General features: G+C 32.6%; 1 protein-coding gene across 1 annotated transcript in view; it reads left to right on the top strand.

Moving 5' to 3' along the window:
* The window catches only part of LOC124076929 (zinc finger protein 11-like), a 69,672-nt gene that overhangs the window by 28,814 nt on the left and 22,631 nt on the right, over nt 1–18,227 (top strand). The window contains exon 2 of the mRNA XM_046421026.2: nt 12,983–13,109. Within this exon, the coding sequence (XP_046276982.1) occupies nt 12,983–13,109 (127 nt within the window). The remainder of the gene's footprint in view (nt 1–12,982; nt 13,110–18,227) is intronic.

The raw sequence follows: 18,227 nt of genomic DNA, 5'->3' as shown, positions 1-18,227 counted from the left end.
GAGGTTGTGGTGTTACATAACTGTATGCCCATGGACTCAGGAGCTTGAGACAGGAGGATTACAATTTTAATTTGAATAAATAGAGTACCATCCAATAGTTTTAATTTGAAAGAAAGAACAAAGAGAAGCTGCCATGGCTTATGCACAGAGCTTTTTGAATGGGCACTTTTTATGATGGTGTTATCTGTAGACATCTGACTTTAGCTACTTGGCCTTTTAAAGTGAACTTGCACCTCTTCCTCTACAGGGATCTTTTCAGCCCTCAGTCTTAAACTATAGCTGCTTTATTGACCGCCTCAAATTTTGAGGCTTCCAGCTTCTTGAACTGATCTGTGACCAGTTTCCCGGTTTTACCAGTCTGCAGGCAACAATTTTGGGACTATTCATCTCATCATCATGAGAATCAATCTCTTAAATTCCCTTTATTGTACATATACATTTGTATGTTTAAATGATTCTGTTTTTCTAAAGGATCATGAGTTATGCAAATATGTACTGAGGAAAATATCTGGGTCATATGTTATTTCTAGTTTTAGAGAAATTCCCATAGTGTCTTTTATGATGTTTGTACCAGTTTATATTCCTGCAAGAGTGTCCATGAATTTCCTTTTCTGCACATTCTCTGCAGTATGTGGGTTTCCTACAATCATTTTGATAATACCAGTTGTAATCATGTACTATTGTGATATGTCCTGAAATTATAAAACTTCTGAAAGAAAATGGGAAAAAATCCTTTGACATTGGTGTTGGCAGGGGTTTTGGATAGGACATCCAATCAATGTACAAAAAAAATAAATAAATAAAAAACAAGTGAGAATATATAAAGCAAAAATATTTTCATATAACAAAGGAATCAATCAGTGAAATATAAAAATAGACAATGGATTGCAGAAAATATCTGCTAAGCATATATCTCATAAAATGTTTAATATCCAAGTATATGGGAATTTCAGTGGTTTATGTAGTTTGAAGAACTTTAGAATGATTTGTTTTTGTATTTGTGAAGTTACTTATTAGGATTATAATCATGATTGTGTTTAATATGGTTTTGTAAATGGAGATAACTGACATATTCATGGTATGGGAGCTTCTTATTAATAACCATAGATTGGTTACTTTACCATTTATTTACATTCTTAATATAAATATGGTATGTTCTTTATTTTTTCTGAAATTTGCATATGTTGTTATACTGGTTTTTGTCAGATTCATATTTTTCTGTCTTTTATTTCTTGGTTCTATATAAGTAGTATTGTGTTTTGCATTTTAAATGCAAGTTTAAATCCAAACTCATTACTGATCCTATAGAAACACAACTGACATGAATATTAATCTTTATTCTACACATTTGGTATAATCATGGTCCAGCTTTTTTTTTTTTTTTTTTTTTTTTTTTCTATTTTTGGTATTCTACCTACATGATTAAGTCATCAGTGAAAAAAAAGTTTGGCTTTTATTTCTCATTAACTGCCTCTTTCTCCTTTTTTCTTTTCTTGTGTACTTTTCTGTAACTGTTGATATGAGCTATGACTTTATTTGTAACTAGTTAATGTGATGAATTTTATTGATAGTTGAATTTTGAATCAGCCTTCCTTTTGTGAAATATTTTCCATTTTGTTCTAGTGTAAAATTGTGGAAATTCAATGAACAACACAAGCCTAGAATACTTTTGCTAGAAAATACCATAGTTCTTTTTAAAATAAGAAGACTGAAATTTTGGTACATATAAAAAAGTAAATCTAAAGATACTCCCGGTGGCCCAATGTAAAATAATTTGAAATAATAATAATATAAATAATAATAATGTAAAATAATTTAAAATGATAATAATGTAAATCATCATAATAATGTAATAATGTAATGATAATTAAATAATAATGTAAAATAATGATAGCATTGTTTTACTACCACCCCAAAAAGCAAATATCATTGAGCTAGTATTTATCTAAAATGAGAAAATATATAATGAAAGTAGAAAAAAAGCAAAGTGGGGACAAATCCTCCTTATGAAAAAATTCTAAATATTGAGATCATACAAAGTAGAAAGTAATGAGTAGGTTAACAAAATAATAGCTAGTCTAACAATATTCATTGATGAATAAAAAACTTGTGGGTTAACCAAATGAGAAAATTACATTGACCAACTTATATGAATCATTTTATACATTTATTAATACAATTTTCTCTTAATTTCTTTGAAAAACCTGTGATTATTTAGGGAAAAATTGAAATGACGTATTATGGGATTTAAAATGTGTGAATACAAAACTTAATTGTTGTACAAAGAAGTAAAGAACATAACCAGTGAGGTAAAGTTTTTATATATTTAAATTACTAAGTTTAAACAATGTTATCTCTGTAACTTGTAAAATATTAAGGTGCACACATTCATTGACTCTTGATTTTAGTTCTTGTACTTTATGAGTCTTGTTGAGAAAGTTGTTAAGTTGACATCATGGAGAGTTGGTCCTAATTTTCTTTTAGCAAGTGCAGGATCTCTTGTCTAATGCCTAAGTCCATGATCCACATTGAGTTGGGTTTTGTGCAGGATGAGATAGGGGTTTAGTTTTATTTTGCTACATATGGATTTCCAGTTTGCCCAGCACCATATTTTTTGAAGAGGCTATCTTTTCTCCAGTGTATGTCCATGGCACCTTTGTCTAGCATGGGATAATTGTATTTCTGTGGGTTTGTCTCTGTGTCTTCTATTCCATACCATTGGCCTTCGTGCCTGTTTTGGTGCCAATACCATACTTTTTTTCTTACTATAGTTGTGTAATATAATTGAACATCTAGTCTCCTGCTTCCCTTTTCTTGCTGAGGTTTGCTTTAGTTATTTTTGTCCTCTTATTTTTCCAAATGAAAGTCATGATGGCTTTTTTTTTTTTTTTAATTTCTGTGAAGAACATCATCAGAACCTTAATAGGAATTGTGTTAATCTGTATAGCATTTTTGGTAGTATGTGCATTTTGGCAATATTAATTCCACCTACCCTAAAACACGAGAAATCTTGTCACCTCATGTATTTCTAAGTATATTTTTAATTTCAAGCCTGGTTGCTACTATCCATTGGTCATTTAAGAGCATTAATCTCCAGGATATATAAGAACTCAAAAAAATTAACACCAAAAAGTTAAAGAACCCAATTAATAAATGAACTAAGGAGCATAGCAGTCACTTTGTGTAAGAAGAACAAATGTATGAAACAATTTTCAACATCTCTAGGAATTAGGGAAATGCAAATTAAAATTACATTGAGATTTCATCTCACTGAATTCAGAATGGCAATTATCAATAATACAAACAAAAATAAATGTATATGAGGATTTCAGGAAAATGGTACATTGCTGGGAGCCATTAGCCAAGTAGGTATGACAGTTTCCTTGCCAGCGTACCCCATGTTGCTGACATGTTGCAGTGACATTGAATGTAAGTGACCTTGCTCAAGGACCAAGGCAGATTAGGGTGTTCCCGGTTTTAAGATAATCGTGTTTAGGGCGTTCCAGGTTTAGGTTCCAGGTTTAAGGTTTAAGATTATTCCTGCTGGGAATAGGGCGTATCCTGCTGCCTGAGTTCCCCTTGAGTTCTCACGGGATTCAGACAATATATTTTGGAGATAGAAGCCCAGTGGAGGTGGATTTGGGAAGAGAACGTGGATTTCCCCAGAACGTGATTGTAGACGGCTGGTGTGAGTTCGGGAATAAAGAGTTGCTGTTTGAATCTACAAGCTGTGTGGTGGCTCGTGATTGTGTGCCCAGCCAGACTGCAGCATTTGTGCCCAGCCAGACTGCGGCAGTACATTAATACGTTAATGATGGGACTACAAATTGGTGCAACCAATATAGAAAGCAGTATGGAGATTCCTCAGAAAACTTGGAATGCAACAGCCATTGACCTTGTTATCTCCTTCCTTGTTTTATACCTGCTAAATTTAAAATCTGCATACTACACTGATGCAGTCCTGTTAATGTTTATAACAGCTTAACTCACAATATATAAACTGTGGAACTAATGTAGGTGCCCTTCCACAGATGAGTGGATATAGAAAATGTAAAATGTATACATAATGGAATATTATTCAGCCTAAAAGAAGAATGAAATGATGACATTTGTTGGTAAATGGATGGAGCTGGAGAATATCATGCTAAGTGAAGCAAGTCAGTCCCAAAAAACTAAAGGTCAAATGTTTTCTCTGATTTGCAGATGCTCACTTGCAATAGAGTAAGGCTGCTAGGGAAGAATAGAGGGATATTGGATTTCACAGAGGGAGCAAAGTGTGGGTTTGGAAGGACAAAATGAATAGGACATTATTACCCTATGTACATATACATCATTTACAACCAGAAAAAGGAGAAGTTATACTCCATTTATGTATATCATGTCAAAATGCACTATATTATCATGTATAACTTATGAGAACGTATTTTTATAAAGTGCATATAACTTAGTCTCCAGGAAATAAAGTAGCCTTTATATTATAATTGATTTTTAATTTCAATCCATTATGGTCTGATAGAATGCAATATAAACTTTTTTTTTTTTTTTTTTGTATTTGCTAAGAGTTTTTTTGTGTCCTAAGATAAGGAATATTTTAGAGAAGAATCCATGTGTGGCTGAGAAGACAGTGTATTTATTTCATGACGGATGAAATATTCTATATGTGTTTTATGAGTATATGTTAAAAACTTGTATTTTTTTATAGAACCTCTTTTTAAAAATTTTTTTTTGTAGTTGTACACAGTAACTTTTATTTATTTTTATGTGGTGCTGAGGGTCGAACCCAGGGCCTTGCACATTCGAGGCAAGCTCTCTACCGCTGAGCCATAACCCCAGCACAAAAATTGAAATTTTAAAAAAAAATCTTTTATTGATTTTATTTATTTTAAATACACGACAGCAGTGTAATGTATTGCAATTCTTATTACGCATATAGAGTACAATTTTTCAAATCTCTGTATATGATGTATGTTCACCAAATTTATGCTTTTATAAATGTACCTTGTAGGTTTTTTTGCATTACAATTCTTAATACACATATATACTGCAAATTTTCATATCTCTGTTTCTATAGAAAGTATGTTGACACCCAATTTAAATCTTTATACATGTTCTTTTTTTAAATTCCCCTTCTCCCTCCCACCCCTATTCCCTATCTAGAGGTAATCTTCCTCCTTTGTTCTCCCTCCGAACCCCATTTTGAGTCACCCTCCTTATATCAGAGAAGACATTCGGCATTTGTTTTTTTGGGATTGGCTACCTTCACTTAGCATAATCTTCTCTAATGCCATCCATTTCTGCAAATGCCATGATCTTATTATTTTTTAGTGCTGATTCCATTGTTTATAAATAACACATTTTTTTTTTTTTTATCCATTCATCCACTGAAGGACATCTAGGTTAGCTCCACAGTTTAGCTATTGTGAATTGTGCTGCCTAAACATTGATGTGGTTGTGTCCCTGTAATATGCTGTTTTTAGGTCCTTTGGGTATGGTCCGGGAAGAGGAAATAATAGCTGGGTCAAATGGTGGTTCCATTCCCAGTTTTCCAAGGAATCTCCATAGTGCTTTCTAAATTGGCTGCACCAATTTGCAGTCCCACCAGCAGTGTATGAGTGTACCTTTTCCCCGAATCCTCACCAGCACTTCTTGTTGTTTGTCTTCATACTGGCTGCCATTCTGACTGGAGTGAGATGGTATCTTAGAGTAGTTTTAATTTGCATTTCTCTGATTGCTAGCGATGATGAGCATTTTTTTGTATATTTGTTTATTGATTGTATATCCTCTTCTGAGAAGTGTCAGTTCAGCTCCTTGGCCCATTTATTGATTGGATTATTTGGTTCTTATTTTTTTGGTGCTTATCTTGTTCAGCTCTTTATATACTCTAGAGATTAGAGCTCTATCTGATATGTGAGGGGTAAAAATTTGTTCCCAGGATGTAAGTTCCCTATTCATCTCACATATTATTTCTTTTGCTGAGAAAAAACTTTGTAGTTTGAATCCATCCCATGTGTTGATTCTTGGTTTTAATTCTTGTGCTATAGGCGTCTTATTAAGGAAGTTGCAGCCTAGCCCCATGTGCTGGAGATTAAGGCCTACTTTTTCTTCTGTTAGATGCAGAGTCTCTGGTTTAATCCCTAGATCCTTGATCCATTTTGAGTTAACTTTTGTGCATGGTGAGAGATAGGGATTCAATTTCATTTTGTTGCATATGGATTTCCAGTTTTCCCAGCACCATTTGTTGAAGATGCTATCCTTTCTCCAGTGCATAGTTTTGGCACCTTTGTCTAATATAAGGTAGTTGTAATTTTGTGGGTTAGGCTCTGTGTCCTCTATTCTGTACCATTGGTCTACTAGCTTGTTTTGGTGCCAGTACCATGCTGTTTTTGTAACTGTTGCTCTGTGGTATAGTTTAACGTCTGGTATAGCGATACCACCTGTTTCACTCTTCCTGCTTAAAATTGCTTTAGCTATTCTGCGTCTTTTATTTTTCCAGATGAATTTCATGATTGCTTTTTCTATTTCTATGAGGAATGCCATTGGGATTTTGATCGGAATTGCATTGAACCTCTATGGTGCTTTTGGTAGTACAGTCATTTTAATAATATTAATTCTGCCTATCCATGAGCAAGGTAGATCTTTCCATCTTCTAAGGTCTTTTTCTATTTCTCTCTTTAGGGTTCTATAGTTTCCATTGTAAAGATCTTTCACCTCTTTTTGTTAGGTTGATTCCCAAGTATTTTATTTATTTACTTATTTATTTTTGAGGATATTGTGAATGGGGTAGTTTTCCTCATTTCCTTTTCAGAGTATTTGTCACTGATATACAGAAATACCTTTGATTTATGGGTGTTGATATTATATCCAGCCACTTGCTGAATTAATTTACTAGTTCTAGAAGTTTCTTGGTAGAGTTTTTTGGGTTTTCTAGTTAAAGAATCATGTCACCAGCAAATAGTGCTAGTTTAAGTTCTTCTTTTCCTAATTGCTCTGGCCAGTGTTTCAAGAACTATGTTGAATAGAAGTGGTGAGAAAGGGCATCCCTGTCTTGTTTATGACTTTTTTATTTGGTTTTTATTTGGAGGGTCTATCCAGTGATGAGAGGTGTGTTAAACTCACCTAGTATTATTGTGTTGTAGTTTATTTGATTCTTGAAATTGAGAAGGATTTGTTTGATGTATATTGATGTTCCATTGTTTGGGGCATATATATTCATGATTACTATGTCTTCATGATCTATATATAATTCCCTTAAGAAGTGTGAAATGTCCTTCTTTGTGAATGATGTGTTTTGTTTCCATCCTTTTACCTTCCATCTGTGCATGTCTTTGCCAATGAGCTAACTCTCTTGGAGATAGCATATTGTTGTTCTTGTTTTTTAATCCCATCTGCTAGGCTATCTTTTGATCACTGAGTTTAGGCTATTTACATTCAGTAATATTGTTGAGAAATGATTTTTTCCCCTGTCATTTTGATTTACTTTTTATTGGAATATTTTTCCCTTTGATTTACTATTCTAGTGTAGTTCCTTCCTTTCCTGGTTTTCAGCTTTATTCTTTATTTCTTGTTCATGAAATATTTTATTTATTGTGTAGTGCAGACTTTCTTGTTGTATATTCTTTTAACTTTTGTTTATCATGGAAAGTTTTTAATTTATCATCAAACTGAAACATAATTTGTTGGATATAGTATTCGTGGTTTGCATCCACTTTCTTTCAGATCTTGGCACATATTATTCCTACACCTCAGAGCATTGAGGTGTATGTGAATCAGGTGAGATCTGAATTGGTTTTCCTCTGAGTGTCCCCTATTGTTTTTCTCTGGAACCCTTCAAAATTATGTCCTTGTTCTGTATATTAGGCATTTTTATAATAATGTGGGTCTGTTGTAATTTTGTGTACTTACAATTTTGTAAATAAACAAAATTTTATTATATTTGATTTCCCATTATATTCTTTAGGTTGAGGAACTTTTCTGATATTATTTCTTTGAAAAGTTTGTAAGTTCCTTTGGTTTGTATATTTGCATCTTTGTGTATCATGATAAATTTTAAATTTGGTCTTTTCATGTTTTCCCTTGTTTCTTGGAAGTTCTGTTCATGGTCTACTAATATCTTTTCTCCATGGTCAACTTTATTTTTATAGAGTATATATTTGTGTCAATTGCCTGAAACTGTTGCAAGTGGTCTAGTCTTTTGGTGATACTTTCTATTGAATTTATAATTTGGTTTATTGATTTCTCTATTTTCAGGATTTCTGCTTGATTTTTTTTTCAGAATTTCTTTCTATGGAAGCGTTCTTTTACTTCTTGTTCTTTTTTTCTTTCTTTCTTTCTGATTTTTACTCGTTACATTGTGTTTTACCTCGCAGATCAGGTCACCTATGTACATTTTAAACTCATTCTCTGACATTACTTCCCCTGAGGTTTCAATGGCTTCTGTTATTGAATTACCTTGGTGTATTTCTGGCAATTTGTTCCCTTGCTTTTCCGTGTTGTTTATGTGTCTACTCATCTAACATGGCTCTGAAGCAGTAGAGTTTCTCCTCTGTAGACTTATAATATCCCGGAATGTTTCTAGTTACTCACCTTTTAGGAGAAGACAAATTACTACAACAATCAATGCAAAGAATATTCAGACTTAAACAAATAGTTTCTCCTGTGATAGCTGAAGTGTTGTGACAGTAAATAGAAATTGTATGCTCAGTAATTTTCTACATTAAAAACAATACGTTTGCAAAAGGGTTTAGAATTTGGTGGATAGGGAGAGAACCAAAGAGATGAAGGATGTGATGATTACAAGGGAGAAGGAGAAAATATAGAAGTAAAAATTCAATGGATGATTGAAAGAGAACAATAAGTATTGGCTGTTAGCAAAAGAAAAGATATTAAGAGAATCAAGGAAAATTGATAAGATATATATATATATATATATCATACTAAAAATTTTAAAAAATTAGGGCTGGGGATGTGGCTCAAGCGGTAGCATGCTCTCTTGGCATGCATGCAGCCTGGGTTCGATCCTCAGCACCACATACAAACAATGATGTTGTGTCCTCTGAAAAAACTAAAAAGTAAATATTAAAATTCTCTCTCTCTCTCTCTCTCTCTCTCTCTCTCTCTCCCTCTCCCCCTCCCTCCCTCCCTCCCTCTCTCAAAAAAATTTTAAAAATTAGAAATAAAAAGTAATAAAATAAAAATATAAAACAAAACTAATATATACTAACCAAACATGCAAGTCTTTGAAAAAAAAAAAAACTGATCAATTAAAAATAACTCACATAAAAAATGCTAGATACCTTGGGCTGGGGCTGTAGCTCAGCATTAGAGTGCTTTCCTTGCATATGTGGGGCACTGGGTTCGATCTTCAGCACCACATAAAAATAAACAAAATAAAGGCATGCTGTTCATCTACAAATACAAAAAAATTAAAGAAATCATAGATATCTTACAAAAGTAAATATATATATATATATATATATATATATATATATATATATATATATATATATAAATTTTAAAAATGCTAGATATGAGAATAGAATACATAAATATGTATGAATTCCCATGGACTATTAGGGTCCAAAATAGAAACATACACAGACACACAGATCTTGATGAAAAGTATAAGAACTATTTCCATTGGAACTAAAAGATTATCAGCTTCCTTTCTCAGCAATTTTTGGTGAGGTGGTCTGGCATGATGCTTATTCAACACAAAGCAAGGGATTGTTAGAGTGAGAGAGGTTATCCCATAGATAGAACTCCTGGAGGCAGGGTTTAGGCTTAGTTATGCTCAAGGTTCTTATTGAATGCCAGTTGGTCTGGAGAATTTAAATCAATGCAACTTTAGGGCAGTATATATACACAGTGGAATATTATTCACCCATTAAAAAGTTTCACATTATGACATTTTCTGCTGAATGTATGGAACTGTCTAAATCATGTTAAGTGAAATAAGCCAGTCCCCCAAAATCAAAGGCCAAATGTTATTGTGCTAACACACAATACAAAGATAGGGAGAAAAGAATAGGAGTTCATTGGTTTAGACAAAGGGGAATAAAGGGAAGGGTGGATGAGAATAGAGAAGACAATAGAATGAATGAGATATAACTTCCCTGTTCATATATGAATATATGATCAGTTAAATTCCACATCATGTACAACCACTGGAATGGTATTCTAATTAGAATAAGTTATAATCCTTGTGTGTATAATGTCAGAATATAATCTATCATGTATAACTAAAAAGAAAAAATGATTAAAAAATATAGTCTATTTTAGTTCTTTAAAACATATTTTCAAACAGATCTCCTATATTCTTTCTTCTATTTTCACACTTTCATCTAAATTATGTCATGAATTTATGACCTGCAATATTGAAAACAATTTTTTGACAAGTAAATATCCCAAACTCTTGGTATCCTTGATTTCCACTGGGGATGTTTTGGAGTCACAAGATATTGCTGAAGAAGAGAACCATACTTTGTATACTGTAGGGATTCTGGTTCTGGAAGTGTACAAGGTAATGTTCCTCTGGCGAGCGAATTCCCAGGGGGTTACAGGAACACTGTTTTCCACACTTGGAATATTCTGCAGTTTCTTCTTGGAACTATTAAGATAACTAATACAAATGCAGTGCCTAGCTGCTGCTATGGTAATGTTCTTCATGAGGAAGCTCTGTGCCAGAGTCTTATCAGCCTTGAACTTAATCTCAGACCCTCAGCTACTGGGTATAAAGGAACTCTTTTTAGACAACCACATATTTTACTGCTCCTAAACCTGTCCACATAATGGTAACTTTATACAATGGACTTTCTTGAGAGCTTCTCAAAGCTCCTAACATTGCACATTGCAACTTAGCAACATTATGCAGCTTATTCCTCAGTTACATACTAAGTCTGTAACTTGCCTAGTAATACAATGAACAATATGTACTAATGATGCCAATGACCTAAAGTAACCTACTGATATAAATAAAGCTAGCTGGCTCACGTGAACACCTCTTGGTTTGACTCTGCACCTTGCTACTGTCTCCTTTTCCTTTCCTTGCATTTTATATTCTATTCAGATACCACCATTCATAAGTATAAACTGTAAATAAAATCCACATCCATGCTCCTAGTAACTTAGTAAGTCCTAAAAGAGCAGAAAGATTAGAAGATCTCAATTCTCTGCAATGCTAAAGAACATCTATTGGAACACTCTATTAGAGGTTACTGAGTATGGATATGGGAGACATACAATTATAAAATTACATAAAACTAGTGTATTTTTTTCAATTTGTGTAATTGGGTTCCTCATATCACAGAAGTGATGATATGTCCTTCTGTGTTAATTGGCATTTTATATTAGTCTGCTCTATTATAGCTGATTTAACTTTTTCTGATTTAGATATTCTCTGCCAGACTTTTCCCTATAACAGTCGTTGGTTTGTCTTGATAAATAAGAATCTTGGCATGATCTCCCTAAATTATCTTTAAAAAACCCTATTTGATACAGAAACTGTGTTTTTTCTTCATATTTTTGTTTTCCCTTGCTTTGAAGAATGGAGGTTGTCACTTTTGTTTACCATAGGTGTTGGTTCTGAAGCAGACCACAGTCCTACAGGATTTTATTTTATTGTATCTTCTGTTCACACATGTACACCTCATAAGCTCCTTGCATGTTCAGTAAGAGAAACAACACTCATATTTTTCTAAGTGTACAAAATTATAAACTATAGCTCATAACAACTCATGAATAAGGGAGAAATCAAAGAATATGCAAGATTCATAAATTGTAGTGCCTACTTTATTGTCATTTATTATCCTTAAATGTGTCTATCTAAATAGTGTCTTTAAAAGAAAAAAAAGTCACAACCTGAAAATGATTACAAATTTTCAAAAAATATATCTATTATTTTTACATGAAAATTTGTCGTTTTACTATATAGTATATTGATATTTAATGTATGTGAACATAAAATAAAAATAATTTCAGTTTAACTGTAATGCTCAGTAAATTCTTTTAAAATTCACTGTTTCCTATGAATTAATGTTCCTTTTCTTCTGAATTACAGATCAGAAAACCTTGGGTGGGCTGGGGATGTGGATCAAGTGGTAACATGCTCGCCTGGCATGCGCGGGGCGCTGGGTTCAATCCTCAGCACCTCTTAAAAATAAAATAAAGATGTGTATTCACCGAAAAATGAAAAATAAATATTAAAAAATTCTCTCTTCTGTATCTCTCTCTTTAAAAAAAAAGAAAAAGAAAACCTTGGGTATTATTCAAGGTTTACAATTTACTGAAAATGTTTTATGAAGAAATACAGAAACCATTATTGTTGTCACATCATTTTGGGTTTTACAGAATAAAATGTGAAAATCTCTTTGAATGATATGTATACATTTGAATGATCTAAGTGGATTCTTCTTGTTGTTTGCTATTTTAATGATTTACATAAATCCAATTAAATATTTGAACTCAAGTATCAATGAATGTTTCCTTAGTGATCTCCCTTATTGTAATTCAAAAGTTTCTCTTGTCTCAGTGTTATTGTAATTATTATTGAACTTGATACTTATTCATAAATCCAAGCCCATGACTGAACCATTGAATCAAAGTCTGCATTTTAGTAAATTTTTGATTTATCATTCTACAATTAAAAATTGAGAATTGCCCTTGATCACCATAATTTCTTCTTCGGAGAATCATACAATTTAAAACATAAAAAGCAATTAAATGTATACTCTTTTGTTGATGCTTTAATTTTATATTATATTTCATCAAAGAAAATTATATAGACTCTTGGCTTTAATCTGCTCTCTTTCCACTGAGTTAGCTAATAGACTATGACAGTGTTTAAAAATGTGTTATTGAATAATTAAAATCACTTCCCTGCATGCAATCCATTTGTATTAAATCTCATTTCAACTTCAGTCAAATTAAAACCTGTGTGACTGATCATTTGCTCAATGTGCTATTTATTTGCCTGTTTCCATTTCAGATTCGGTTAACATTTAGTGATGTGGCCATTTATTTCTCTGAGGAGGAATGGAAGTGCCTTGAGCCTGCTCAGCATAATTTATACAGAGAGGTGATGTTAGAGAACTACAGAAACCTGGTCTTCCTGGGTAAGCCTATCTTCATACTTTCCAATTAATTATCAACATTTAATTTCCTTCCTTCACAGAATATATCTTGGGAGTTTCTGGTCTGCATGAATGGATTCAGTTTGTTGCTTTTAAAAAAAAAAATGATTGGGCATGTTTTGATACAAAAAATAAAATGTTAATTATATTTCCCTGAGCCTTTATTCTTTTTCCTTTCTTGGTGTGATATATATTCTCCATATTAGATAAGTGGTACTTTAGAGTAATTCAGTGATGTAAAATATTGTGGCCCTCACATAGTCAAAGACACAGTTGAGAATCCCAACATCAAGGAGGAAGTTAAATGTTTATTGAGAATTTATCCAGCAGAAAACATAAAATATTCAGAATTTTAGGTTTGTTTCTCTTGTTATCATGGAATGTCTCCCCTTGTTTATCATGCTTTCAAATTCTTTAAAGCCTCTCCCTTTTCCTTTGAGTACTTTCAAATTAACAACAAAAACACTCTCCTTTGCTTATTATTATAGTTTTCATGGTCTAACAGGTTTTTCCAGTATTTGTTGGTTTCTAAGAAATGTATGTACATTTCTAGAGATCTCTAAGTCAAAACTTTGAAATTTATTAATATTCATAAAGTAGTTTCTTTGATATTTTTTATGTTTATTGGTCAAAGCTCTTAGTGAATACTTCTAATGCTATTCCTGTAATATTTTCTGCCATATAATGAATGTGAACATTCACAGTGCTGCTGTTTTGGGGTCAATAGTCATAGGCATCATTATATAAAATGGTTTTTAAAATAATATATCCGTGGATATTTGCAATTGTATGGGATAAAATTTCTTTCTTTTTTTAAATTATTTATGTCATTTTATAGAGTAGGATTCATGTTGTAGAGTATGTTTCCTTACATCGATTAAATGGCAACTTCCTTGACTTTACAAGTTAGGATGATATAAGTTGAAATTAATATATGCATGATATTTGTTTCTGTTGTCAAAAATTACCTGTGCTTTTACTTGCTTGTATAAATATTACAACTGTTTATGACTTTTATATTTCATCTAGATTGGTTTTTTGTCCTGCCAATGTACATATCCATGGAAATTTTTTATATGTAAATGTAATAGATTGAATACAGGGATGGTTTAATAATGAACTATGTTTGCATTTATATTGGAAGAATGGTTCTCACAGTGTTGTTGAAAGTAGCCTTGAATTTGTAATCATCCTGCCTCAGAATTGCTAAAACCTAGATTACATGCAAGTATCATCTATACATTGATGAATTTCTACTTATTTATAGAATAAAGACCATAGCTCTTTAAATGTAGCTTTTAAAAAATTTGCAATTCTGTTTCTTTTATGTTTTCTTTGAAATTTTAATGTGATTGATCAAAACCATAAAATATCCAGGTTTGGTGGAACACACTTGTAATCCCAGTGGCTTGGAAGACTGAGGCAGAAGGATCACAAGTTCAAAGCCAGCCTCAGAGAGGTGCTAAGCAACTCAGTGAGACACTGTCTCTAAAGAAAATAAAAAATAAGGCTGGGGATGTAGCTCAGTGGTCATTTGCCCCTGAGTTCTCCTCTTTCCCCCCACCAAAAAAATAAATAAAATAAAATGCCATCTTCAGGATTTCAAGTGTACCTTCCAGTAATCTTATTTCAAATCATTATGTAATATATCTAAAAAAGTTTGCACCTGAAAAGGCAAAAAAAAAAAAAAATCTACTACCATGGAAACATGGGCTTATGTTTGTCTCCTCCAAAATAATTATCATCCTCAATTCTTTTATGATCATTTTTTTTAGTTTTGATATTTTATAGTCAGAATGCTGTACTATGTATCTCTTTGTTTGTGACTGATTTAACATAATGTACTTTAGATTTATCCTTATTATATATTGTGCAAAATTTCTTCCTTCTTGACATGGAAAAAATTTTCTAGTTTCAGTGTTCCAAATTGCCTTATCCAATCATTTCAAAGGATATTGGTTTGGAATGTACATGATGGACTTGTTGAATAATATTGTAACAAATATTGGTGTGCAAATATTTCTTATTTTGCAATATACGTGAGGGATTATTACCATATACACATACACTTTTTTTTTTTTTTGTAGAGGAAGTAAAGTTTTTTTTAGGAGCTCACAGTATCAGAGATCTCAGTCCATAGACATCCAGCTCCATTCCTTGGGGCTCATAGTGAGGTAGAATATCATTGTGGAGTGAAATAGCTCTTATGATGATGAAAGAACAAAAAGACTCCACTCTCCAGATAAAAAATATACACCTCAAATTCACACCCCCAGGGATCCATCTCCTTCAGACACACCCTACAGCCTTCAATTAATCACATCAGGGATTAATGCATTGATTGGGTTAAGACTCTTAAAACCCAATCATTTCTTTTCTAAACATTTTCTAAGCATCTTTTAAACATTCTATTATGAACTTCTGGTGGACACTGACTATCAAAACCATAGCAGTTCCCACAAGGATGTAGGCTTGTACATGAAGAATCATTTTGCTATATTTATAAGTGATTTCTTTCACAGAATATTTTGCATTCTTTTTCTGTCAAGGAAGAAATTATTTTGAGGTATTTTATTATTTTTTACATATAATCTTTTTTTAACTTGTTTTAGTTATACATGATAGTAGAATGCATTTATGCACTTTGATACATTTTACATAAATGAGTTATAATTTCTTATTTTTCTGATTGTACATGTTGTAGGAGCACATTGCTCATGCAGTCATATAGGGACATGACATAATAATGTCTGTTTCACTCTACTATCCTTACTATCCCTATATCCCCTCTCCTTCCCATCACTCCCCTCTACCTAATCTAAAGTAACTCTATTCTTCCCTAACACACCCTTTCCCCTTATTGTGAATTAGCATCTGCATATCAGAGAAAATGTTTGGACTTTGTCTTTGTTATATTGGCTTATTTCATTTAGCATAATATTCTCCAACTCCATCCATTTACTAGCAAATGCCATAATTTTATTCTTCTTTAAAGCTAAGTAATATTCCATCAAATATCACATTTTCTTTATCCATTCATCTATTAAAGGACACCTAAGTTGGTTCCATAGCTTAGTTAATGTAAATTGAGCTGCTGTAAACATTGACATGGCCACGTCACTGTAGAATGCTGATTTTAAAGTTTTTTTTTTTTTTTTTTTTTAGTGTGTGTGTGTATAGAAACCTAGAAGTGGGATAGCTGGGTCAAATACTGGTTCCACTCCAAGTTTTCTGAGGAATACCCATATTGCTTTTCATAACAGTTGCACCAATTTGCAATCCCACCAGCAATGTATGAATGTACATTTTCCCCCATATCCTCTTCAACATTTATTGTTATCTGTATTCTTGATGATTGTCATTCTGACTGGAGTGGGTTGAAATATTAGTTTTCATTTGCATTTCTCTAATTGCTAGAGATATTGAATTTTTTCATATTTGTTGATTGATTATACTTCTTGCGTGAAATGTTGGTTAAGTTTTTTAGTCCATTTATTAATTGGGCTGTTTTATCTATCTATCTATCTATCTATCTATCTATCTATCTATCTATCTATTTGTGTTCATTTTTTTTTTTGAAATCTTTATAAATCCTAGAGTTAATTACCTGAGGTGCATGTGTAAATATTTTCTTCCAATCTGAATGCTCTGTCTTCACATTATTGTTTCTTTGGCTGAGAAAGATTTTTGTTCAGTACAATACCATTTATTGATTTTTGATATTACTTCTTTATGCTTTAGGAGTCTTGTTAAAAAAAGTCAGATCCTAGGCCAACATGGTGAAGATTTGGGCCTTCATTTTCTTCTAGTAGGCAATGGGTCTCTTTCTTGTACTGCCTAAGTCTTTGATGCATGTTAAGTTGAGTTTTGTGCAGTGTGAGAGAGATATTTTTAATTTTATATCATTATATGTGGCTTTCCATTTTTCCCAGCACAATATGTTGGAAAGGCTATCTTTTCTCCAGTGAAACTTTTTGGCACCTTTGTCTAGTATGAGATGATTGTATTTGTGTGGCTTTATTCCTATATCTTCTATTCTGTGTCTTTGGTTTATGTGTCTGTTTTGGTGTCAAAACCATGCTGTTTTTGTTACTATCACTCTGTACTATATATTCTGGTATTTGATGCCTCCTGCTTCACTTTTCTTGCTAAGGATAGCTTTGGCTATTATGGGTCTCTTATTTTTTCAAATTAATTTCATTATTGCTTTTTCTATATCTAGGAAGAATGTCATTGGGATTTTAATTGGAGTTGCATTAAATCTGTGTAATGCTTTGGGTAATAAGGCTATTTTTGCAATATTAATTCTGTCTATCCAGGAGCATGGGAGATCTTTCCATCATCTATGTCCCACTTCACTTTCTTTCTTTAGTATTCTTTAGTCTTCATTGTAAATCTCTTTTACCTGGTTTGTTAGATTGACTCCCAAGTACTTTTTATTTTTAAGGCTATTGTGAACGGGTTAGTTTTTCTAATTTATCTTTCAGTGGATTCATCACTGATGTATACAAACACATTTGATTCACAGGTGTTAATTTGTTTTTTTGTTTGTTTTTTGTTTTTTTTTGTTTTTTGTTTTTTTGGAGGGGGATGGTTGTGTACCTTGGATTAAACTCAAGGGCACTCAACCACTGAGCCACATCCCCAGCCCTATTTTGTGTTTTCTTTAGAGACAGGGTCTCACTGAGTTGCTTAGCACCTCTCTTTTACTGAGGCTGACTTTGAACTTGTGATCCTCCTGGATCAGCCTCCTCAAGCCACTGGGATTACAGGCTTGCACCACCATGCCCTATGTACAGATATTAATTTTATATCCTGCTACTTTGATGAATTCACTTATTAGTTCTAGTAGTTTTATGGTGGAATTTATTGGATCTTCTAAATATAGAATTGTGTCATCAGTAAATAGTGATAGTTGGAGATCTTCTTTACCTGTATGTATCCTTTTAATTTCTGTCTTCTGTCTAATTGCTCTGGCTAGAGTTTCAAGGACGATGTTGAGTAAAAGTGGTAAAGGAAGGCATCCTTGTCTTTTTCCAGTTTTTAGAGGGAAAGCTTTCAATTTTTCTCTGTTTAAAATTGTACTGCCCTTGTGTTTAG

This window comes from Marmota monax, unplaced genomic scaffold, assembly GCF_021218885.2.
Source record: "Marmota monax isolate L192 unplaced genomic scaffold, Marmota_monax_Labrador192_F-V1.1 WCK01_AAM20220418_F8-fsc00266, whole genome shotgun sequence".
In the NCBI taxonomy this organism is placed as follows: Eukaryota; Metazoa; Chordata; class Mammalia; order Rodentia; family Sciuridae; genus Marmota; species Marmota monax.
Note: the sequence above shows the minus strand (reverse complement) of the source record. Positions and strands in the feature narration are given on the sequence as shown.